This window comes from Capra hircus, chromosome 10 (genome assembly GCF_001704415.2).
Source record: "Capra hircus breed San Clemente chromosome 10, ASM170441v1, whole genome shotgun sequence".
Taxonomy (NCBI): Eukaryota; Metazoa; Chordata; class Mammalia; order Artiodactyla; family Bovidae; genus Capra; species Capra hircus.
The window spans coordinates 95,582,909-95,608,589 of record NC_030817.1 but is presented as its reverse complement, the minus strand read 5'-3'; the positions used below and the strand labels follow the sequence as shown (position 1 = coordinate 95,608,589).

Below are 25,681 nucleotides of genomic sequence, written 5' to 3'. Positions count from 1 at the left end.
TCTGAAGAGTAACAAATACATACCTTTTCTGTGGAAACAGAGCACAGCACAGAGGTGTAGCAAATACCAAGCTTAAAGAAAAATGAAAAAGACACATCAGAGCACTTTTGAAACGGTCTACTTTTCAGATTTTTTCTATTCTACTTTGATAACAATCCCCTTTCTTTCTTTTGAGTATTATACTGCCAACACAAAAATATGCACTGTTTGTGTAATTTTACTACTAAGGGCTGCCAAAATGATTTTAAAAAGGGAAAAAATTTAAAAGAGAGATAAAAGGAGTTAAAAAAAAAGAATCACACAAATAGCCCCAAATGTTGCCGGTTTCTCTAAAGACGGTTTCTTTCTAGCTAATGACTGGGACCAGATGTTCTGAGATGGTCTCATTTTTCAAAATGCATGTCCCATATTAGCCCTCACTTTCATATGCTGTATATTAATCTTAAAAAAAAGAAAGAATGACACTGAAGTAATTCTACTCACCAAAAGCCAACTATTCCAACTTGAACAGGTGCGCTCATCCATGGGAACCTCTGGGTAAAGAAATAAACTATTTTGAATACTTTTTATACAGGCTCTCAGAGACAGTTTTCTCTGCTGGTTAATTGGAAGGAGCGTGGCCACATTACAAGATCCAGCTGGGATGCGATTAGCGCGGTGTGGGGGCACCACTGCAACGGCACGTTAGTCCCGACTTCCTGCAGCCCTCGCCGTCCAGCCACGATGTGCATGCGAGGGTCAGGTGGCTTCTCCTATTCCTCCCTTGCGCTTAGAGTCAGAGAGATGCCTGCTTGTAAATGGGAGCTGGAGAAAATGTTATCGCTTGGCTATAATTTGTCTCCTGGCTGGGGAGGAATGTGGTTCCAAAGCCGGAAGACTTAACAAACCTGTATTCAAATCTCTGTCCTTCCAGTTCACCCCCACTGTGGGGAAAGGGAGGCAGAGTCCACCTAGCCCAAGCTCTGGTTCCTTCTCTGCAGAATGAAGATCCCAACAGCTTCCTAAAAGCATGTGCAGGAAGATACTCCAGATAACATTTTTCAAGCACCTAGAGCTGTGCCTGGAATATTCAGAAACCCAAAGCCATTGCTGCCCTGCTCCCGCCCCCAACCCTGCACCTCTCCTCTCCTGGTTTTAGTTGCTGTCAGTATGGTTAAAATAATTGCTAGCATAACAAATTCTTGGCTGCCACTTTTTCGTTAATAGAGATGAATGAGTTGGTTGGTCTTTTGGAGAGTATGTGTTATTAGATTTTTAGCTTTCAAAAGGGAATTTTTATAAAAGCATAATATGCAATATAATGAGCAACGAGATATATAGATTATATAAGTAAGGCCACTGAAAGAGCTGCCACCAAGTTGCCAACTAGTTGTAATGAAATCAGCCAGAGTCAACACAAGTAGTTAATTAAAAGATCAGGATCCCAAGGGGGCTTGTGTGAGAGGCGTACCCTGCTCTCCGAGAAGGCTCCTCTGGCGAAAAGGTACATCCCGCGGGTTAAGGGAGAGAAAGGGAGAGATGTCAGCAAGCAGAGACAGGCTCACAGAGCGCGCGCAGACGGGCCCCGCCCCTCAAGGGAGGGCAGGAGAAGGAAAAACTGCATCCGGGGCAGCCGGGTCCAACCGAGGCCGCACGCCTTTCATAAGGAGATGGGGAATCGCCTCCTAGCATTCCTTCTTTCCCAGTCGTGTACCATCAGACTGGGAGCACAGACGTGGCGACGGGAAGGCAAGCTAAGAACTGAGTAAGATCCTGCTGGAAGACAGACCCATGAGAGCCCACGAGAGCAGCCTCTTCTTCTCAAGTGGACTCTTGAACAGCCGTGTGTGATCTCAGCAGCGGGTGTGCACAAACCAAACAGTGACGGAGGCTGGTGCAGAGGGTTTTGTTGGAAGGGTTCTCAGTAACCGCAAGGATTCTGGACAATTCCGATCTCTCCCACGAAGCTCAACCTGGATGTCATCCCTGCTCCCAACTCCTTTCCAGCACCCCCTCCCGCCTCATTCACCCCTACTTCCAACAGAACGCGGTCTGAGATTTTAAAAGTGAGCTGAGGGGGTTTGGGTTTTCCCCTAAATAATCCCAGAACCTGAGGGAGGGACAGAGCCCAGAATTGTGCAAACAGGATATTTTAAATGAATTAAAGACAGTAATCACAAGTTTAAAAAGATACATATTCAATGAAGTAAAAGCTCAAAAAGTTAGTATGAGTCCATTCTTTCTCTTTCCAATGATCTCTACTCTTTACTTCACACTGTAAATGAAAGACAGGAAACTGCACATACTGACCGTGCTGAAGTTTTGACACACGTATCCAGCTGTGAGGCCATCGCCACAATCAAGGCAATTAAATACCTGTAGCTGTCATCTTGTTTTGTTTCTTGTGCCGTTGGCCATTCTGCCATCTTTCCTAAACCCTGCTATTACCCATTCCCTGGCCACCTCCGATCTACTTTCTGTCATTACATACTAGTTTATGATTTCTAGGATTTTATATACAGCATCTACTCTTTTGCATAATTATTTTGAGATTTACTCATGCTGTTGTATATATGCATGGCTCAGGGCTTTTTATTGCTGGGTTAGGTATTCCATTGTGTGAATGGCATTTGATAATCCATTTTCCTGTTTATGAACATTCGGACTGTTTCTGGTTTGGGGCTACTGCAAATAAAGCTGCTTTAAATACTTGCCTTTTATGGACATACATTTTCATTTCTTCTAGGTAAATACTTAGGAGTGAAATGGCTGGATTGCAGGGTAAGCATATGTTTAACTTAAGAAACTGCCAAACTATTCTCCAAAGACTCTTCCGAGTCCCTTGGATTGCAAGGAGATCAAACCAGTCAACCTTATCAGAAATCAACCTTGAATATTCATTGGACTGATGCTGAAGCTGAAGCTCCAGTAATCTGGCCATCTGATGAGAAGAGCCGACTCACTGGAAAAGACCCCGATGCTGGGAAAGATTGAGGGCAGGAGGAGAAGAGGGTGGCAGAAGATGAGATGGTTGAAGGGCATCACTGACTCAATGGACACGAGTTTGAGCAAGCTCCAGGAGGTAGCGAAGGACAGGAAAGCTTGGTGTGCTGCCATCCCTGGGGTTGCAAAGGGTTGGACATGACTTAGAGAATGAACAATTAGGAACAGCAAAGTGGTTGTATCCTTTTACATTCCCACCGGTAGGGAATAAGAGTTTCAGGTCCTTTAGCTACATCCTTGCCAACACTTATTATGATCAGTCTTTTTAATTTTAGCCATTCCAATAGGTGCTTAGAGGTAGCTAATGTGGTTTTTAACCTGAATTTCCCCAATGACTAAAGATACTGAGCATCTTTACATGTGATATTATTTGATATCTATGTATATTTGGTGAAATATCTGTTCAAACCTTTTGCCCTTAAAAAAAAAAAAGAGTTGTTTTCCTAAATAAGTGTATCTTTTGGATACAAGTTTTTTTATCAGACACATACTTTGCATAAATTTTCTCCAGCCTGTTCCCTGTCCTTTCATTCTCTTTATAGTGTTCAAAAAACAGAATTTTAACATTTTGATGAAGCCCAATTTGTCCATTTTTTCTTTTATGGACTGCGCTTTTGGTATTAAGTCTAAGAAATCTTTGCTTAACTCCAGATCTCAAAGATGTTCTATTTTCTCCTAGAAGTGTGACATTTGTAGACTTTTACACTTAGACCCCATGGGAGTTGGTAAGTATATGTGCGTATACCATCAATTCCCTAGACCTGGCCCACATCCCAGGCAATCTGACCATACACAGGCCTCCCACCTCTGTATCCTTTCTGCGCTTCTGCACCATCTGTGCCCCTGGCCAGCCATCTTCAGGGGTCTCCGCTCACCGGCGGCAGCTCCCGCCATGCCCCACACTCTTATTCACCACGCATTGGAACCATGTGCCCTGTGCCCTCCCCGCCACCACACTGTATGGTTCTGAAGCCCTATTTCTTTATAATGGCACCCAGCACATGGCCTGGCGTGCAACAGGCACTGACCAAAGGGCTGCTTCATCAAACGAATGAACGAATAAATGCACAGTCACACTCCACTAGCAGACAACCCTGAAAATCTACTGCGTAGACAGAGCCGTCCACCTTTATTACAGAAAATATAAACGAACAAGAACTTCAGGAATGAGGAGCTCTTATCTGACCCAATTCATATCAACTTTGTTCTCAATGAAAAGCGCCAGCAAGGTAAGGAGACCACAGGAGCTATTCTTCAAGCAAACTGCTGGGTGAAGCACCAGCTTTTAAGCAGTGCACTTCTGGTTTACTGCAAAGATTTCAGTGAGTCACCTGCCCACAGCTGATGCTTTTTGCTAGCACTCTGTTTGGAAAAAGACAGGGCGTGGGGGGAAGGATGAGTCATGCCGAATGCTCCCCAAGCTCACCGGGTAAAAAAGCCAAGAACATTCAATTCCTTTCATGTTTGCAGAGTTTGGTCACATCCAAGGTGAAAGCCCTGAGAAGCACATCCTTACAGGGAGGCACTTCTGGCTGCTGGAGCTGTGGGAACAGAGGGCCGACCGACCCAGGCAGACGTGGCCGCCCACACGGACATGGTGCACAGCTAAAGAAATGATCTCTGAGCCTTTGTAAAAGGGGCTCAGAAGAGCCTCCCTTTCAAAACAGTGTGTGAGAGTGCTTTGCAGATGGAAATGTATGGATACAAATGTAAGCTGCCTCCACCCCTGCTTTCACAACGGCCGTACATCAATGAAGTCCTACAGTCCTTGCTACGCAGGCAAAAATGCAATATTCTGATGTAACAACCACCCTGAACGTAGGAGGGGGATGTATGTCTGAGGAGCTCAACATTTAGCCAAAGCTCTTTCAAAACACCATCCTCCAAGGAGGTCTGAATAGTTTAGCAGCAGCCAGACCCTTGACAGCTAGTGAGGCCCTTGGACAGATCCATGAGCTGCTCTGACCGCCTCCCCGCCCGGCCACATGGCTTCTGATGCCAGCAGCCTCCTCCGGCCCTGTGTGAGGCCCTTCAAGGGGGAAGTGGGGCAGGCAGAAGGGAAGCAAACCAGGGAGGAAGGACAAGGGAGGGAAACACAACAGTGACTCATTTTTCGTGTGGAAAACCCTAGGGCCCTGTGGGAACAGTGGCTAGCTGCTTGTGTCATTTGCTGGTTGCTTCCTGGAAGAAAACGCCAGGCTGTATCTGGAGCAGTTTCTGTCTGTCCCAGCAGGAAAATGATGCAATATGCCCAGCCCTGTCTCCTGGCCAGTGTCTGTTGCCAAGATATTAGAGTAACAGCAGCAACTTTCCCAACGACACCGAGACCCCGGGAGTTCAAGGCCATGACGGTTGGGAGAAGAAAGGGCCAAGTTCACATCACTGTTTTCTCTGGTGACCGAACTTCAGCATGAGCGTAGATCTGCATGCAGACTCTCTCAGAGAATTTCTGGAACCCCAAGCCCACATTAGCACCCATGTGCGCTCAATACCCACAGCCAGGAGTGAGACGCCCACTCCTGGGCGTCCCAGCAGCAGTGGCAAACGGCCAGATTCAGAGCCTCGCTGCGGAGTCGGGCTGCTGACACCCCTCTGCTAACTGGGTGCTGGGTGGTGTTGGGGAGGCCGAGAGAGAGGACTGGGAAGGCTTTGATGGTGGGGGTACCGCCACTGAAGGTGGTCTCCCTGCTGCATTCACAGGTGCTGATTCACGACAGCCATGTATTACTGGTGGAATGACTCACACTTGGTATTCCTCTCCTGCAAAAGTTTACTTTTATGCCAGACAACAGGATGAGGTGACTGTCTCCAAGCCTTGAATCCATGTGGAAATCTGATCTTGCTTTAAAAGTCTGATTTTGCTTAAAGTCTGCAGGAGGGGGAGGTTGGATTTACTGGATTTTTTTTTTTTTTTATTCTCTGTTGCCCCTGAAGTTCGCATGCCAATACCTTAAGAAATTAACAATCAGGAAAATCCAAAGGTTGCCTGGGTCAACATATGCCCTTGCAGAAGGACTGTAATCCTAATGTCTTATCAGATCAAGAGCTAGCGGTGAGGTGTATCAGTTCTGTATCTGTAAAGTTAACAAGCCACCGGATGTTCCACTTCCTACCAGCATCCTGGAGGATAAGGCTGATGGCCCCTCTCCAAGTTCATTTGACAGGTTTTCCCCTTCAAAGCCTAAACCACTTCCCATAAGGAAAGCAGGGATAGATAAAGAAAGGAGCATCACCTTTTTTTTTTTTTTTACATTATCTGAAAATCAAAGAGACATCAAAGTCGATGAGTTTTAGATGTTTACATAATTTAGTAGTTTCCAGACCTAGTCACTGTTCTAGTACATCTCCTAATTCCTTGGCAGCTTTAAAGAGTTCATCTGTTTACATAATATGGTAGCTTCAAGATCTAGTCTCTGTTCCAGCACACACACTAATCCCTGAGCAGCTTTAAAGAATTCATCGTTTCTAAATTCTGCAGAGGAAAGAGACTTCAGCAAAGCCTTTTCATGAATCCTCAAGTAAGAGCTTATCAAAGTAGGTAAGATGTCAAATGAGGTCACCTTTACATTTTGGTCTTCACTAATAGCTTTACTGGTTAAATCAGTGAAACTGTTGTATATTTTTGTTTAATCTTACACTTAAGACTAGAAATCCACCAGGAGATGGATGGAGACTCAGCAGGCATGTGAGAATGCTGCTTCCTGGGGGTGGTCCAGGGGTCTGTGGATCACCTGGGATGCTCGGAGGAGAACAGCTCGATCGCTATAGAGACTGCAACACCCCATCACAGCACTCACCTCAACATGTGAGACTGCTAGAGGAAGAAGCTCCAAGAATATAATTTGCTCATGTACCTGAAGCTCCCAGGAGAGAATGAGCGGGCTGCCGAGGAGAGGGCCCTCTTTCTTGCTCTCACACGGGGTTGGTACATCCGACATGCCAGTCAAATGAGGCACTCAAAACTATTGTTTTTTCAAAGCATACTTTTCTTGGCTTATCGTCTGAGAATGTAATTGCACTGAAAAGTATTTGTTGTCGGTCTTAATTTTCCCCTCTGGAGCCCATAGCGTGAATACACAGAAATCATTCAGAAAGCGTCAGGTCCATGAACCATGTCCTTCTTTCAAAGTCTGGTAGTGTTCCCTCATTGTGACAGTTCGCCCTGAGAAAGCTGCAGTGTTTACCACAGGCCTGCTCCCCCAGCCAGGAGCTGGAGCCCTTCCTCCCGCAAGAGCAATGGGGTCAGATTCCACGCACAGCATGAGCCAGAGGAGCTGCAACCTCCGCCTCCTCCCTACCTGTTAGAGGAAACTGGAAAGCTAAGGTGAGGCGTAAATACAACTGCATCTGAATCCTGGAAACCATTAGAATGCAGACAGTCCACAGAGGTTTCTCAGTTACAGTTTCATCCTGGAATATTTTCAGACCCTGAGGGGAGGCGGCTGATAGATTAATGGATTATTAGAGATGATTGCCACAGAAAAATACATCTAGGCACTAATTCCGTATTCTGTGAAGCTGCTACTCCCAATTATTTTTTCCTTTCAGATAGTATGTACAGGGACTTACAAACGAATCATTCCAAATTCATACCCTCTCTTCATTATCACTTAGCTAGGGATCTGACTGATAACTAAGATAAGCGTGTACTTGGGTTATGGCCGCCCAAGAGGAGTGGGCAGCATTCAACAAATGGAAGATTTATGAGAACTTTTTCAAATATTTCTTATTAGAAATAAAATATTTCATCAAGTGTCCAATTGCCACTGGCCTTTAAATTCCTTACTCCCTATCCACATGGGAAATAGTCCGGATAGTCTGAAGTCTGAAGACAAATTGTACGGATTGAGACAAGGATAAACAGAACTGGGGCTTACCTTGAGAAAGGCTTTCTTTTCCAGAGCATTCATGATAAATGGAGGGATGGCTGGAAGTAAAGATAGACCCGCTTAAATCTTGGATAATGTCTATTTTCAGCTCACATTTTTTTTTCCTCAACAATTTCACGAAAGGCTTATATTACTTGCAGACTAGTTTCACACTGGCAGAGTAAAAGCAATCGCAATATTCTTTAAAATATCTTAGCATTAAAAAACCCCCCACTGGTTCCATTTGTTAAAGTTTTGAAAAATAACACAATGCTCTATGCCAGCTAGAAAATTTTATGATCTTGATGAGAACTTTAACATTAAATATGCAACAATGCAAACATCAGGAACTTTCCCCTTCTGTACCAATGATACAAATGCAGGCTTTCCCAGGTGTCCATCCCTGTGGAGTACAGTATAAAAATTCCTGCCTTGAGTCACACAGACCACTTGTTAGCTGGGGTGATTCAGAAAAAGTTACCTCACTGCTCTGAGCCTTGGTTTTCTGTTTTCCTCATCTATATAATGGGATAACTGTATCAAACTAGCCAGGACGATAAGCTGCAATGATCCATGTAAAACATCAGATAGCTTAGTTCATTTACTCGTGATTCAGTGGCAACCCACTCCAGTACTCCTGCCTGGCAAATCCCATGGATGGAGGAGCCTGGTGGGCTGCAGTCCATGGGGTTGCTAAGAGTCGGACAGGACTGAGCGACTTCACTTTCACTTTTCACTTTCATGCATTGGAGAAGGAAATGGCAACCCACTCGTGTTCTTGCCTGGAGAATCCCAGGGACAGCGGAGCCTGGTGGGCTGCCGTCTCTGGGGTCACACAGAGTCGGACATGATTGAAGCGGCTTAGCAGACTCAACTATCCATTAGACTAAACTGTCACAGCAATTTCAATATGTCAATTACCTTTAGAGATGTTGCTGGGATAGGAAGACTGTCTCTTTTCCCGGGACTAAATAATGTTTCAGATAACCAAGCCACTGGAAACAAATCTGTTGGGATGACTGAACTCCAAAGAGGAGCCTTGTATTTCAAACTGGGAAAGAGCAAAACCAAAAGCCTACCCAGGGTAGCAGCTGAAGTGGCCAGCTTGGTCTCATAAAATCTGGAGACCTGGGCTCAGCAGGTATACCAGGGCAGCCTCCCCAACTCCTTGCAGGTCAGTGACAACATGCTGGTCCCTGACTCAGGGGACGCTTGGCCTACATTTCATGACTGTGGTTTCCTCAGTTCACCCACCCTACAGTGCACACTGCTGCCACATGAGGATGTCTTTGTTAAATCACTTAACGGTGGTTAATCTGTTCAGTTCAGTTCAGTCTTTCAGTCGTGTCCGAATCTACGACCCTATGGACTGCAGCACACCAGGCTTCCCTGTACTTCACTCTATCCCGGAGCTTGCTCAAACTCATGTCCATCGAGTCGGTGATGCCATCCAACAATCTCATCCTCTGTCGTCCCCTTCTCCTCCTGCCCTCGATCTTTCCCAGCATCAGGGTCTTTTCCAATGAGTCAGCTCTTCACATCAGATGACCAAAGTATTGGAGTTTCAGCTTTGGCATCAGTTCTTCCAATGAATATTCGGGACTGATTTCCTTTAGGATGGACTGGTTGGATCTCCTTGCAGTTCAAGGGACTCTCAAGAGTCTTCTCCACACCACAGTTCAAAGCATCAGTTCTTTGGTGCTCAGCTTTCTTTAGGGTCCAAATCTCACACTGATAAATGACTACTGGAAAAACCATAGCTTTGACTAGATGGACCTTTGCTGGCAAAGTAATGTCTCTGCTTTTTAATCAGATAACCAATTAGCTGGAGTGCCAGTAGTCGGAAAGGAAGAAAGTTTTCTTTCTTTAACTTTTGTTTGCTCACTCCTACTTGTGAGGAATGCTGATGAGCATTCTCAATGACAAAAGGAATTCAAAGACAACAACCAAAAACACATCCCTGGGAAAATCTAACAGTGCTCAACTAAGCCTGCCTCCTTTGAGAGCTTAGTAAATAGCCAAGGGCTGTGTGCCCTCAATTTAGACAAGGAAATTGAAGATACTCATTTCTGTTTTCTTTTTTCTTTAAAGAGTAACGTCCTCTTGGGCCCTCTGGTTTCTGAGAACCTTCTTGAGAGTCCTGGTCTGAGTGTAGCTGAAGAAGCTTTAGGACTAGATCAGAGATTCTCAGAGGAACTAAGTCACAGCAGAGATTTTCTGCATTTCATCATGCTGAGTCCAAGTCTAATGGACAAAACTGAGTCCATCCTGGCAGCCATTTTATTCAGAGCTGTTGGAATTAACCCAACTTGGTTTGTGTTCCAATGGTTTCCAACTGATACAAATAAATCCTCAGTATAAATTATTCTTATTCAAGAACTGTTAGAAGTTTCTTGTCAAGACTGACTAAGACCCAATTCTTTCTCTTCAAATTCTCATCACCCGTACTGCCAACTGCCCTGGTCCAACCGCCATCCTGACCAGTCTCCAGTCACCAGTCTTGGTTCCTCTTCAGCTGACTCTCAGCATGGCACCCAGGGTCGTGCAGTTAAAGCCTGAGTTGAGTTATTATTGCTACTCCCCTGCTCAAAACCCTGCGTGGCCTTCCACCCCTGGGACTAAAGCCAGGACTCCAAACGCCTGCAGAGCCATCCGCGCTCTGCCCACGTCAGCCCGGCTGTCCTGTCTACTGTCCCTGCCCCCTTTTCTCCCCCCACATGGCCCTGTGGTGCTTCCAGCCACCAGGCATGCCTCAGCCATCTCTTGCTGTTCCATGTGCCCCAGAAGATGCACCCCCGGAACCACCCTCCCCCTTGTCTGCCCAATCTACTCCTGCCACCAAGCAGGACCTCTGGGGTCTTCCTGGGACAGACCCCGTCCCCCACATCCTCTGCTGCAGCTCCTCTCTGAAGCACCCAGATAACGGTATCTCAGGACGATCATGAGCACACAGTCCCCAGACTGTCCCGCGTCCAAGGACTGACGCTGTTAACCCTCTTCGTTACCTTACCATCAGCCAATCAGAGAGCTATGCACAAGCCAGTCACATACCCTGCGGCAGCCCCTCCCCACTGTGTGGCCTTTAAAAATGCTGTGTCTGTAAATGCTTTGGGGTTTTTTGGGGGGCATGAGCCACACTGCCCTTGCACAGCCCTGCAACAGATCTTCCTCTTCTCCAAACTCTGTCGTCTGGTGGCGTTCGGCCTCACTGTGCACACGGACTTGGGTCTGATAAAACTTCCACTCTGAGACCCCCACCCTCTGTATCCCCTGAGCCCTTGTAACCATCTCACAGATTACGTATCTGACTTATTTGGTCAATTCTCTGCCTCCCTGACCAGAGGCCATCTCAGGGAGGGATCCTTCACGGTTGGTGCTCACTGGCACACCAACGCTTGTTCAAGCAAGACGTGCCAAGTACGCGAACAGATGCCAAGGTTCTCCTCACCCATGCCAGGGGCTGCCATCAGGATCCTGGAGACAACTACTTGCGTGATGGCTTGTTTGGCAGCGTTTGCCGACTCGCCCAGGCGGTTCCCGTTCTCATCTGTGACAGGAATGCCAACTTTGAGTTCCCTGGAGAGCAAGACACGTGCAAAGTTCATACACAGGCGGTTCACGGAACAGCTGGACACAGTATTTAGGCTGTGAAAGATCAAGTCCCTACTTAATCCAAAAATGCACTCCAGGGTCATTTTTGGCCCTAAGAAGCCTGATTTTTAAATGCCATGAACAGGCTTAATCCTTGTGGGACAGACACAAAAAGGAAACAACACTAGCAAATTTTGTAAAAAAAAAAAAAAAAAAAAAGGTAGCATTTTGAATAACAATAGGACTCAAAGGATGACTAGGTAACTTAAAGAATTTCAGGCAAGGCTTAACTGGGGCTCCTGCTGCAGCAGTGGGGAGCGAACACAAGTAACAGCTTCCTTTTCTAGCTTGCGGGCTCCCTGGGGGCTTGCCAGCTCCCTTGGTTGGGGGCCAGCTTGTTCCTTATATGCGGTGAGAGTAGGGGTGTGTCCAGGGGTCCAGCAGGAGGGTGGCTTAGGCATTTTGCCCAGTCCTTAGGTTGTCGTGTGCAGGGGCCTGCCCCAGCCCCCTGCTTTTGCTCCAGGCTCTTCAAAAGTGGGAGCTGGCTGTTTTGGTCTCTTTGTATCTTTTCTGCAGAATATTCCCTAACAATGAAGCCTTGCCTGAATTTCTGAAGAAAAGAAAAGGAGATACAATTCACAGCATCATTAAGTGAGCTAACTATGCTGACAGAGCAGCCACAAGTACAGGCACTACTGGACATTTAACTGTGGTCACTAAAGCTATAATTATTGCTCCTCTGTTACCCTGGTTTTCGTTATCCATTCCAAAACGCTTTTTTTTCATTCTTCCTTCTCCTTTAATTTTTTGCCAGTACTAAAAAATACTTCCAAAGATATAGATTAATCTTATCTTAAACCCTAAAAGAAAATCTGGGTGGGGGAAGAACCTATTTTATAGAATAAGCTTTCTGGGCACAGACATAAGCCTGAGATCTATTTTTTTTAAAACCTTGTATCATACAGAAATAGAAAGACTAGTCCAAATCCCATATGCTCATCAGTCCACTTTAATAATCAGCAACTCAGAGCTGACCCTGTTTCATCAATGGGCCCATCCTCACCCCATTACCAGATGACATGGAGGCAAATCTCATATACTTTTATCTGCAAATACTAAAATAAAACAAATGGTTTTAAAGTTCCAACAAAGCAATTTATTAGAAGAGATTCTACTGTCAAGCAAAAGTCCTCTCTAGGAGGGCACATCAACCTTACCTCTGCCTCATTAATGGAATATTGATACAATTAGCCGCAGCTACAGCAGCGAAGGGAACAAACCGTCCTACGAGCGGAGAGACACGCTGCAGAAAAGACAATTCCGAAAGCAAGATCTTAGTTTTCCTACAGTGCTGAATGCAAATACTTATTTCTTCTCAAAACACCACTACCAAGGCAGAGTCCTACTTGTATAGCAACGCAGGCCAAAAGTGCGCTCAACACTTGTTTCCTAGAGGTTATTTTTCTATTGCCAGCCTGGGCATCCTGGGACCAGGGGGACGTCCATGATGTTTTGATGGCTGCATGTGGATGACGGAGCAGGGGTTTTGAAGTCCCAAAGTCTGGGGTTTAGATGCTGACTCTTCCACCCTTCAGAGGTGTGCCCCGAGGCACCCTGCCCAGCACCCAGCCGTGGTGGGCTCTGTGGGTGGTAGGGAAGCATTTAGCACTTAAGACACAGTGTCAGGTACAAACAAGTGTCTTGGCAAATGTTATTAGTGAGGATATAATTTTTTTATTTTTTTATTTATCTTTTTAATTTTATTTTATTTTTTAATTTTTTAAAAAAAAGCCAAAAACAGTTGAAGATGATGACTATAATAAGAAAGTCATCAGACTTGAACTATTTTGAGAAATAACAGAGAGACTTCGAGCCAGGTAGGTGAGAACAAATCAAGACGCTTTACTACGGAGACAAAAATCTGAATACCTTGGTTAATGCGTTGAGTCCCAGAGCTGTTGCTACAGCACCTGTCGTTGCAGAAACGTAAGCTGTTCCCAGTTCACTGAAAAGAAGGAAAATGGTACATAAACCATGAGTGTATGTCAGAAAACTCAAGTCCAACATTTTGGGAAGAAATGAAGAAGATTAAGAATAGAGATTCCATAAAGCATGACACAAATGAGCTTATTGGAGGGACAGGAACACGCTCACGAGAAGAGCCTCGTGGCTGCCAAGCCGGAAGGGAAGAGGGAGCAACGGACTGCGGGTTTGGGTTTAGCGGATGCAAACCACTGTATACAGAATGGATGAACGGCAGTGTTCTCCTGCCCAGCACAGCGAACTACAGGCGACCCTGCGGCAGACTACAACGGAAGCGACTATGAAAGAGAACGTACGTTTTAACCGAATCCCTTTGCTGCACGGTAGAAACTAACAGCATTGTAAATCAACCATACTTCAGTAAAATAAATTTTAAAAAACATTCATCAATGATATATTCAGCTCTGCCAGTAGAGCTATTCATATAAAAAGGAAGCAGACCCATATAAAGATGGCATTCTTAACAAAACCTAACTACCACGCCGAACAAGTGGACGTGAAGAATATGTGTGTCTGGGGGAGGGGAAGAAAGGAAGCTGTGACCGGGCTGCTGCTGCTGCTAAGTCGCTTCAGTCGTGTCCAACTCTGTGCGATCCCATAGACGGCAGCCCACCGGGCTCCCCCATCCCTGGGATTCTCTAGGCAAGAACACTGGGCAGGAAGCTACAAATGTGGGGAAATGCATATTAGCTTAAATGTTTGTAGCCTATGGACTTACTTAAATAAAAAGTACCTCTCAAAATATTGCTATACATACTGAAAGTAAAAACGCAGTGCAGCCATTCTTAAAATGACTTCTTACTGTATAAAAATACTAAAAGTCTTATCCTCACAATACAAGTAAGCCCAAGCAGTTCTCTATTATTTTTAAATAAATTTTAATTCAAGAACTGGATGAAATGAAGGTGTGATCAGCACTGCTGGGTTGCAGATTTCAATATTCTTTGTTCCCTAGGATGATAATAGAAGAATACAGATGATCAAACTCAATTTAAGAGTTAAAACAAAACCCAAAATTCTTTGAAGTGTTATATAAGTTAGGCTCAAAGTTTTGGTTAACTAATCACTTTAGCTTGCCTGAACATTTTCTCACAGGAGGCAAAATTTTAAATCCATTCATTTTCTTTCAGGCTCCAGAGACATCCTATTTTAAAGACAAATCAGATATAAGATCCCCTGGATTTCTGCAGAGACCCCCCCGCTGCTGATGCTGCTATCTGTGTAACCCACAGGGCCTGCCCCGAGCTGTCTGCTGTGTGTTCCATGGGGGTGAAGGGGATGTGCCCTTGGGTGCGGGAGCCCTGCCTTCCTACCAGCGCCACTAACTGCGCGGATGATGTCTGAGAAAGCAGGCTGTCTGTTATCTAGGCAGAAAGGGAGGAAAAGACGCACCACTGAGATACAGGCTCCCTAAGATTCCGAACCACATACACGATTTGTACAAATACACGTTTTCACCAGGAGGGCATCACCGCCGGATCGAATGGACACCAGCGGAATGCAGAGGCTGGCTAAGCCTCCAGTCTTACTTGACAGTGAGGGGGGCATCTCCACTTCTGTTGGTGTAATTGACCACGGCATTGAAGGACTGGTTGATCCACTGCCAGAAGAGCACGGCTGGTGTGGTCCTGAAACAGAGAGGCCCGTCACACACCCACCGCTGCTGTGGGTCGCGCGGCACGCAGAGCAGACGCCGCGGACGCAGGGACCCGGGCAGCAGCCAGACTGGGGCCGGGAGCGCGCTGGGCCCGGGGCCGGGAGCGCGCTGGGCCCAGGGCCGGACACTCTGCGTCAGAGGCTGAGGACCAGTGGGGCTGGGCAGGTTTTCATCCTCTTTGAGTCTCAGTCTCCTCACTCATGAGCTGAGGATTGCAACAGACTGAAGCGGGCTAGAGCAGCACTCCTGAACCTTTACGGCACCAGGGACGGTTTCACGGAAGACAAGTTTTCTGCGGACTGGAGTCGGGGATGGTTTCGGGATGATTCAGGCTCACTACATTTATTGCACACTTCATTTCTATTATTACTACATTAGTTCCACCTCAGATCATCAGGCATTAGATCCTGGAGGATGGGATCGCTGGGTTAAGGTGAGGATGGAGTTAAATCTTGTCTTAAACTTGTAAGGGAGCCCAGCAAAGAGCAGGCACTCAATTGCTGTGATTAACATCAGGTCCCTTCTCTTACAGAAAGAAGCTATCTGTAGGCTAAGTATTTCTCATCCCCCCTCATTCCACGTATAAGCCTAGGTGTTTACACCTACATACATACTTATACCTATATTATATGAATTGATTACAAAGAGACTCTGCTTAGAGGCTTTCTAAATGTTCTTTCTCATTTTCTTTTAGGTCTAAGATTTAAGGAGAAATTCAACCTCCTTTTGGGCAACAAGGAGAGTTCTATTCAACCCAAGGAAAAGGTAAAACAACCTCCGAGGATTGTAACTTCTATACAAAATGAAACTCCACATGAAATGACATTTATTTCAATACAACCATTCAAGTACAAAAATGTGCTTTAAGCTCCTGGAATATAAAACAAACTGTTGTTACACTGCCAGAACTTACCTGTAAAATGTCATCATACAACCTGTGATGGTCATGTTCATTGGAACTTGAGCTGACATTCTTCCTATTAAAATCATCTTTTCTCCAGTGTCAGGATGAAAAGCTGAATCATAGATGTACTTTGCTCTCCATAATTCATTTTCTGTGAGACCTGAAGGAACAATTCCTTGCCTAGGAAAACAGCAACAAAGAACACAGCAATTGTTCATTCCAAGTACCTCACCATTGCTACCTAGAACATCTGTGTCTGGATAGGGTGAAACATCGAACTATTTCATAGAGCCAGGGAAATTCCAATAACACAAAGGACAATATACACTTAAAATGAGCATTTTAAACCCACAAATCTCAAGTTATCTATAACGTGGAAAAACAAAAATGCGTTGTAAAATAGGGAACTATTCAACTTTGAAATATTCTTTGTTTTAAATGACATTTTAAAATGTGCTTTGAACTGTAAACTCTAAGATATTTTTACCTCATTAGACAAAAGCTGTGGCAATCAAGAACATGAAATCATTCTTAAACCTATATTTTGAAAACCTAGACTAGAAAGGTTCATTATATTTCCTTATCAAAGAAACACATATTCCTTGCAAGAAATTTAGAAAAGACACAAATTCGTTAGCATAACTAAAACCATTCGAGCTTTCCCTGATTCACAGCCACTGGTAATGCTTACTGAATACCCTTTCAGGTTTTTCTAGATCGATAGACATGATCATTTATCACCTTTTTTATCAATACTATTTTGTAAACCGTTCTCTATATCTTCATATATTCTATATCACCTATACTGGGTTGAATACTTTCCACCCAAAAAATTCACATTCACATGGAACTTCAGAATATGACCTTATTTGTAAACAGGGCTGTTAATTATGTAGTTAAGGTGAGGTCATGCTGGATTGTGGGAAAGGGGGGTCAAGTTCAATGCCTGATGCCTTTGTAAGACCAAGCGCAGCCACATAAAGAAGAGTATGTGATGAAGGAGACAGAGATTTGAGAGGCATGGCTACAAGTCTAGGGCTTCCAGATGCTGGAAGAGATAAAAAAGGATCTGCCCTAGGGCTGTCAGAGGTAGCCCTGCAAACACCTTGATTTCAGACCATACATTTCCTTTATTTTAAGCCACTCAGCTTGTGGTAATGTGTTAAGGCAGCCATAGAAATCATACTAATCCCCGTTGCAGGACATTGTAACTGCACTTAACCTTTTCCACTGGTAAAGGATGAGGAAGTACACACCCTTATAAGTAAAACTTTTCCCACATCCAAGATTACTTAGAAAGAAATGAGTATATTCTCTGAGATAAAAACTATGTAAAATATTAAAGCTAAGTATTTCATCCTTTTTCTGACTCGAGTACGTCCCTTTGCTTACCCTCAGCAGGGGCACCATCATCATCATCTAGGTAGCCTGTTGTACTCTTTATTCAATGTGGATAATTTGGTCCAGTTAGGTTTTCTGCTGTCATGAAAATTTTTATTATTATGCACTCAGGTCATGGGGTTGCAAAGAGTTGGACACGACCAAGCACAGCACAGCACGGGAACAAAAGAAGGCTCTGCCCAGAAAGGTGTGACTCATTTTAGGGTTCTAGGCATGTTCACAGACACTGCTGGCATTTTCCTAATAGTCTTTTGGTTTGTTTTGTCACTTAAAGTTTTTAATCGATTTGGAATTTACCTTAAGATACAAATATGAGAAACTGCTTAACTTCTGTTACCAGTTGGCTGGTCTTCCATTCCAATATGAAGATTTCAATGTTATCTTTATCATCAGTTGAGCTTTTATGAACGTTAGGCTTGCTTTCTGGACATTCCACAGTAATCCCCTCATCTTGTGGTGTCAAAGCCACTATTGTAATTGATGGTTTTTTTTAAAATTAATTTTTTATTGGAATATAGTTCATTTATGATGTGTTAGTTGCCACTGTATGACTTAATATCTCGTACAGCACTGGTCCTTCACTCCATTCCTCTTCCGCATTTTCAAAAGTGCCTTAGCTATTATTGTGTTAATTTTATAGGTGATCACAATTGTATTTTGACCAAAACTGTATTAATCTGGAGAGAACTGAAAACTCTGCAACATATCCAGGCCTACCATAGATTTCTCCGGTATTCAAAGGACTTCTTTTAATGACGAGGTCCAGCGGCCTTGCACTTGCCTCACATTCATCAATCCCCTTTTTAGCCATTCTTGCGGGCATAAAGTGGTATTTGTCGTTTTTGTTTTTTACTTTAGACTTTCCAGTATATACCCCCTTCTTTTCTTCCAGTTTTGTTGAGATATAGTTAACATACAGCACTATATAAGTTTAAGATGTTCAAAATAATGACTCGACTTTCATACATCATGAAATGATCACCATGGTAGCTTAGTGAACATTCATATCATACAGATACAAAATTAAAGAAATAGAAAAAGATATTGTTCCTTGCCATGAGAACTCAGAATGTACTCTCTCAACAATTTTCATATATAATGTATAGAAGTGTTCATTTTATTTATCACATTGTATATCATATCTCAAGTACTTATCTTGTAACTGGAAGTTTGTATCTTTTGACTGCTTTTATCCACTTCCTCTCCTTTACCCCCTGCTTCTGGTAACCACAAATCTGAGCTCTTTTTCCATGAGTTTGTTTTTGCAGGATAGCTGACCTACACCACCACGTGAGCTCCTGGTACACAGCACAGTAATTCAGTACTTCTATGCATTTCAAAATTGTAAGTCTAGCTGCCATTTGCCACCTTACAAAGATATTCAAATTATAATTCTTGACATATCCCCACAATGTACATTTAATACCTGTGACTCAGTTCTTTTGAAATCAGAAAAGACCCTGATGCTGTGAAAGGTTGAGGGCAGGAGGAAGAGGAGGCAAGAGAGGATGAGACGGTTGGATGGCCTCCCCAGCTCGATGGACATGAGTTTGAGCAAGCTCTGGGAGATAGTGAAGGACAGGGAGGACCAGCGTGCTGCAGTCCTTGGGGTCACAAAGAGTTGGACGCGACTAAGCGACTGAACAAGGACGACAATTCAGTAACGGAGTTTGCACCAGCTAGGAGTTAATCCCCTTCACCTCTCTCTCTCCTCTCCACAGCCTCCTCTCCTCTGACAACCACCTGTCTGCTCTCTGTCTGTGAGTCGGCCTTCGTTTTGTGCTGTTTGTTCATTTGTTTCATTTTTTAGATTCCAAAAAATTGCTGTTTTGAAGCGTCATCTTCTCTTATTCTACACAAGTAAAATCACATAATATTTGTCCTTCTCTGTCTGACTTGTTTCATTTAGCATAACACACCTAAGTCCAGCTGTGTTCTCAGAAATGACAAGATTGATTTCATTCTTTTTTTTAATGGCTGAGTAATGTATTTTTTACCTATCTATTATTTATCACAACTTCTTATCCATTCATCTATTGATTGGTACTTAGATTGCTTCCATATCTTGGCTATCGTAAGCAATGCTGCAATAAACATAGGTGTACATATATCTTTTTTTGGATACCCAGGAGTGGAACTGATGGACTGTATGTATTGGGTTGGTGCGAAAGTTATTATGGTTTTGCATTGCTGAATTTTGCCATTTGATACTGGAATACATTCTTAAATAAATGTGGTTACATCATACATCATTTTAATGTGCATTCCTCGCTTTGTCATTTTTTGCTATGACTTATTTAGTGCAGTTCGGTAGCTCAGTTGTGTCCGACTCTGTGATCCCATGGACTGCAGCATGCCAGGCTTTCCTGTCCATCACCAACTCCTGGAGCTTACTCTCACTCAAGTCCATCGAGTCAGTGATGCCATCCAACCAACTCATCCTCCCGCCTTCAATCTTTCCCAGCATCAGGGTCTTTTCAAATGAGTCAGTTCTTCACATCAGGTGGCCAAAGTATTGAAGCTTCAGCTTCAACATCAGTCCTTCCAATGAATATTCAGGACTGATTTCCTTTAGGATTGACTAGTTGGATCTCCTTGTAGTCCAAGTGACTCTCAAGAGTTTTCTCCAACACCACAGTTCAAAAGCATCAATTCTTCACTGCTCAGCTTTCTTTATGGTCCAACTCTCACATCCACACATGACTATTAGAAAAATCATAGCTTTGACTAGGCAGACCTTGTTGGCAAAGTAATGTCTGCTTTTTAATATGCTGTCTAGGTTGGTCATAACTTTTCTTCCAAGGAGCGAGTGTCTTTTAATTTCATGGCTGCAGTCACCATCTGCAGTGATTTCGGAGCCCAAGGAAATAAAGTCTCTCACAATTTTCATTGTTTCCCCATCCATTTGCCATGAGGCGATGGGACCAGATGCCATGATCTTAGTTTTCTGTATGTTAAGTTTTAAGCCAACTTTTTCACTCTCCTCTTTCACTTTCATCAAGAAGCTCTTTAGTTCTTCTTTGCTTTCTACCATAAGGGTGGTGTCATCTACATATCTGAGGTTATTGATATTTCTCCCAGCAATCTTGATTCCAGCTTGTGCTTCATCCAGCCTGGCATTTCACATGATGTACTCTGCATATACGTTAAATAAGCAGAGTGACAATATACAGCTTTGACGTCCTCCTTTCCGGATCTGGAACTAGTCTGTTGTTCCATGTCCAGTTCTAACTGTTGCTTCTTGACCTGCATACAGATTTCTCAGGAGGCAGGTCAGGTGGTCTGGTATTTCCATCTCTTTAAGAATTTTCCACAGTTTGTTGTGAAATGCGTTATTACTTGCTATATAGTTCATATTTTTTTAGACTATGGAAATGACATGAAACAAAAGGCAAATGTGAGTGATTTTCAAGTTCAAAATGGGTTGTAAAGCAGCAGAGGCAATTCGCAACATCAAGAACTCATTTGGCCCAGGAATTGCTAATAAACACACAGTGCAGAGGTGCTTCAAGAAATTTTGCAAAGGAGACGAGATCCTTGAAGATGAGGAGACCAGAGGCTGGCCATCGGAAGTGGACAAGGACCGTTGAGGGCAACCATCGAAACTGATCGTCTTACAACTACATGAGAAGCTGCTAAAGAACTCCACATTGTCCCTTCTATGGTCGTTTGGCATTTGAAACAAACTGGAAAGGTGAAAAAGCTCGGTAAGTGGGTGCCTCACACGCTGACCGCAGATCAAAAAACTGTTGTTTGGAAACATCGTCTTCTCTTATCCTACACAACAATGCACCGTTTCTCAACCAGATTGTGATGCGTGACAAGAGGATTTTCTATGACAACCAGCAACGACCCGCCCAGTGGCTGGACTGAGAAGAGGCTCCGAAGCACTTCTCAAAGCCCAACTTGCACCCAATAAAAAGGCCATGGTCTCTGTTTGGTGGTCTGCTGCTGGCCTGATCCACCACAGCTTTCTGAATCCCGGTGAAACCACTACATCTGAGAAGTGTGCTCAGCAAATTGATGAGATGCACCGAATACTGTGACACCTGCAGCCCGCACTGGTCAGCAGGATGGCCCCCGATCTTCTCTGTGACCACGCCTGACCACACTTTGCACACCAAACACATCAAAAGTTGAACGAGTTGGGCTACAAAGTTTTGCCTCATCCACCCCATTCACCTGACCTCTCACCAACCGACTACCACTTCTTCAAGCAGCTTGACCTCTTTTTGCAGGGAAAATGCTTCCACAATCAGCAGGAGGCTTGGAAAACGCTTTCCCAGAGTTCATCGAATCCCCACGCATGGATTTTTATGCTACGGGAATAAACAAAATTATTTCTCGCTGGCAAAAATGTGTTGACTGTAATGGTTCCTATTTTGATTAATAAACATGTGTTTGAGCCTAGTTATAATGATTTAAAATTCATGATCAGAAACCTCAATTATGCACCACCTAATAGTTTTAAATTTTTAAAGGAATCTCCATTCTATACACTCCCACCAACAGGACATGAGGGTTCCCTTTCCTCTATATCCTCACGGAAAGTTGTTGCTTGTTGTCTTTTTGATTCTGGCAGGTGTAAAATGATACTTCATTGTTGTTTTAATCTGCATCTCCCCTGTGATGCTCTGCATCTTTCTATATGCTTGCTTGATATTTCTATATTTTCTTTGGTTGAGTGTCAGCCGTCTACTCAACTCTTTGGACCATTTAAAAACATTGGGTTTAAAAGAATTCTTTTCTCTTCTTGATGTAAGTCTCTTACGAGCTGTAAGTTTTGCAAATATTTTCTTCCAGTTTGTGAACTGCATTGTCATTCTCTAAACAGTGTCTTCTGCTGTGTAGAGATGTAACTTTTCCCTTTTTCTTCATGCTTACAGCCTAAGGCATCTTTGCCTATCCCAAAGTCATACAGATTTTATCTTGCTTTCTTCTAGAAGCTTTATAGTTTTGGCTTGTATATTTAGGGTTATCATTCATTTCAAGTTATGTTTATGGTTTTGTTTAAGGATTAAACTTTTTTTAATACGAAAATCCATTTTTCCAGACTCACTCATCAAACAGAATATTCTTTCTCTACTGAATTATCTTGAGAATTCTATTTGGGGATCCCCTATTCTGTTCCACTGACCTATATACCTATCTTTATGCTATACTGTTTTGATTACTTGAGCTTGATAGTAAATCTTGAAATCAGGCATTTAATATTTTTGTTGCTACTGAAAATACCATATGTAAAATTTCAATTTCCAGTTATTAGTTGTTACTAAACAGAAACTCATGGAGAAGGCAAGAGCACCCCACTCCAGTACTCTTGCCTGGAAAATCACATGGATGGAGAAGCCTGGTACGCTGCAGTCCATGGGGTCGCACAGAGTCAGACATGACTGAGCGACTTCACTTTCACTTTTCACTTTCATGCACTGGAGAAGGAAACGGCAACTCACTCCAGTGTTCTTGCCTGGATGGCGGAACCTGGTGGGCTGCCTTCTGTGGGGTCGCACAGAGTCAGACACAACTGAAGCGACTTAGGAGCAGCAGCAGCAGCAAATAGAAACTCAGTTGATTTCTGTATATTGATCTTATATCTCGTGATTGAGCTAAACGGGCTCTATTTGCAGTTTTGGTAGATTTTTCCTACACAGATGATCATGCTTTCTGTGAATGAAGACAGTTTTAGTTCCTTTCCTGTCTATACATCTTTTATGTTGCTATTTTTTCTTACTGGACTACTAGCTACTTAACAGAATGCTAAATGAAAGTAGTAACTGTTGAACTCTTGGCTTTGTTCTTGATCTCACGGGAAAAGTTTTCATTCTTTAATCATTAAATTTGGTGTCTGTTGTAGGGTTTTCTTAGACATACTTTATTCCTTCTATTCCTAGTTTGCTGAGTTTTATCATGACTTGATGTTGGATTCTTCTGTCTGCTTTCTCTGCATCTATTGAGATGACCGTATGTTTTTCTGTCATAGACTACTAATACAGTAATTTCCAAACGTTAAAATGAAATTGCATTGTTGTAATAAACCACATTTGGGTTCTGCTCATTTTGGGTATTATCCTTTTCATATATGGCTAGATTTAAGCTGTTAATTTTGTTGAGGATTTTCGTGTCTATGGTAATGAGGGACATTGGGCTGTAATTTTTTTCTTGCAATCCCTTTGGCTTTGCTGTCAACAGTGTCATAAAATGGGTGAGGAAGACTTTCCCCCTCTTCTATTTTCTGGGAGAGTTTGTGACGGAACTGGTATTGTTTCTTCCTATGAAGAAATGATTTCTTTCACCTGTGATGCTAACTGGTCTGAGAGATTTTAGTGGGAAAGTTTTATATTTATTTATCTATTCCATCTTTCTCTTTATTTTTTATTCATCTCATTTCTTCCTCATTCCTTTTTTCTCTTGCCTTCTTTTGCATTGAGTCAATTTTGGTAATTTGTATGTTCATAGAGGGTTAGTTACTTTACTAAGATTTCTGAAATTTTTAGCAAAGAGCTAAATAGTAGGCTTTATTTTTGTATTTCTGTTTCCCATAGGAAACTTCCTTATCCTCTTGCCATATAGTTTGAATTTTATGCATTTATTTCGTATTGATTAGATGTGCTAGAGGCTTATCTTTCTCTAGGTTTATCAAAGAACTAGTTTTTACATTTATTTTTCTATTAATTTCTGACTTTAAACAAATACGAACTTCCTTCTGTTTTCCTTGAAATGCGGTCTATGGAGCAGTTAACAAAATGTACTCTGGAGCCAGACTGTCTGGGTTCCTATGCTGGCTCTGTCACCTAACAGTGGCAGGACTCAGAGCCAGCTAACCTTTCCTGCCTTAGTTCTTTCATCTGAAAAATGGGCACATGAATAGCATTTACTTTTGCTGTGATGCTTACATGAAAGCATGTAAAGTGCTTCAAGCAGTCTCAGCCCACGGCACGTGCTATGTGTTATTGCTATTTTCTTTTTATTAGCTTGCGTCGCTCTTTAATTTCTCAAGCTGAAGTCTCAGTTCATTTGCTATCAGCCTTTAATGTTTAATCAGAGGGACACGTCAAACTCTAAACTTCCCTTCACAGTACAATTCTGGCACAATCCCCTAAGTTTTGATGTTAATTCTCTCATTATTTTTACTTTGTGATTTTACTCCTGGTTTTTCTTTTCATACAGTTAAAGGAAAGTATTGAACAATTCTGATGTGATTAGATGACTGTGTTTAATCAAGTGCTGTCTGTGTTTCTAACGATCTTTTCTTTGTGTATATGATGCAACATTAACTGTTTCATGAATACTGACCATGTTCATTTTCTCAATATCAATTTTTTTCTGATCTATCTGCCCGGAATTGAATTTTGTCTGGTTTTCATACAACTTCCTTTTTATTCGCAGTTACCTCTGTCCTGCTTTGTAATGTTAGCCGTTTTTATTACCTTCTGTTGGGTTTACATTCAAGTGGCATTGTTGGAATCTCACGAAAACTACAGATTATTGGTATTCACACTTCCTGAAGCTATGCTATATACATGATTCTTCTTTGACACCAACTAAAATGGCACCCCACTCCAGGACTCTTGCCTGGTAAATCCCATGGACGGAGGAGCCTGGTAGGCTGCAGTCCACGGTGTCGCTAAGAGTCAGACACGACTGGGCGACATCACTTTCACTTTTCACTTTCATGCATTGGGGAAGGAAATGGCAATCCACTCCAGTGTTCTTGCCTGGAGAATCCTAGGGACGGGGGAGCCTGGTGGGCTGCTGTCTATGGGGTCGCACAGAGTTGGACACGACTGAAGCAACTTAGCAGCAGCAGCAGCAGCAGCAGCAACCCTGTGACATATCCTCCCCGGAAAGGTCACAGATAATTTGTCTCTTGGTGGAAGAAGGAGAACTCTGGGGTATGTCTTAGCCAATAATTCAACAATTGGTTTTACAAATGAATACATATGTCTTATATATAATATTACATATAATACATACAAAAGCAGACGTGATTAAAGCAGCATTACCCCTAATCCCCAGTGGAGCAGGCCCAGGCAATTTATGACACAGATAATTTAAGGGCTTATATGAAAAGAGAAAATGAAGTGTTGATTGATTCTTGGAGGAAGGCACCATATTTCTCCCTTGGCAACAACCTCATACAGAGATGAGTCATGCAGCTAGAAACCCTCATGCATTCCTACTGGGATGCCACATCACTGCTGAGCTTTTTAAGTAGTTTTTACTCTATTTTAAAGT

General features: G+C 43.2%; 1 protein-coding gene across 1 annotated transcript in view; it reads right to left on the bottom strand.

Annotated features, from left to right (window-relative positions):
* The window catches only part of SFXN1 (sideroflexin 1), a 55,761-nt gene that overhangs the window by 5,854 nt on the left and 24,226 nt on the right, over positions 1-25,681 (bottom strand). The window contains exons 3-10 of the mRNA XM_018053705.1: positions 16,055-16,225; positions 15,014-15,112; positions 13,371-13,446; positions 12,659-12,744; positions 11,299-11,426; positions 7,860-7,909; positions 484-533; positions 24-71 (exon numbers count right to left, since the gene is read on the bottom strand). Of these exons, the coding sequence (XP_017909194.1) occupies positions 24-71; positions 484-533; positions 7,860-7,909; positions 11,299-11,426; positions 12,659-12,744; positions 13,371-13,446; positions 15,014-15,112; positions 16,055-16,225 (708 nt within the window). The remainder of the gene's footprint in view (positions 1-23; positions 72-483; positions 534-7,859; positions 7,910-11,298; positions 11,427-12,658; positions 12,745-13,370; positions 13,447-15,013; positions 15,113-16,054; positions 16,226-25,681) is intronic.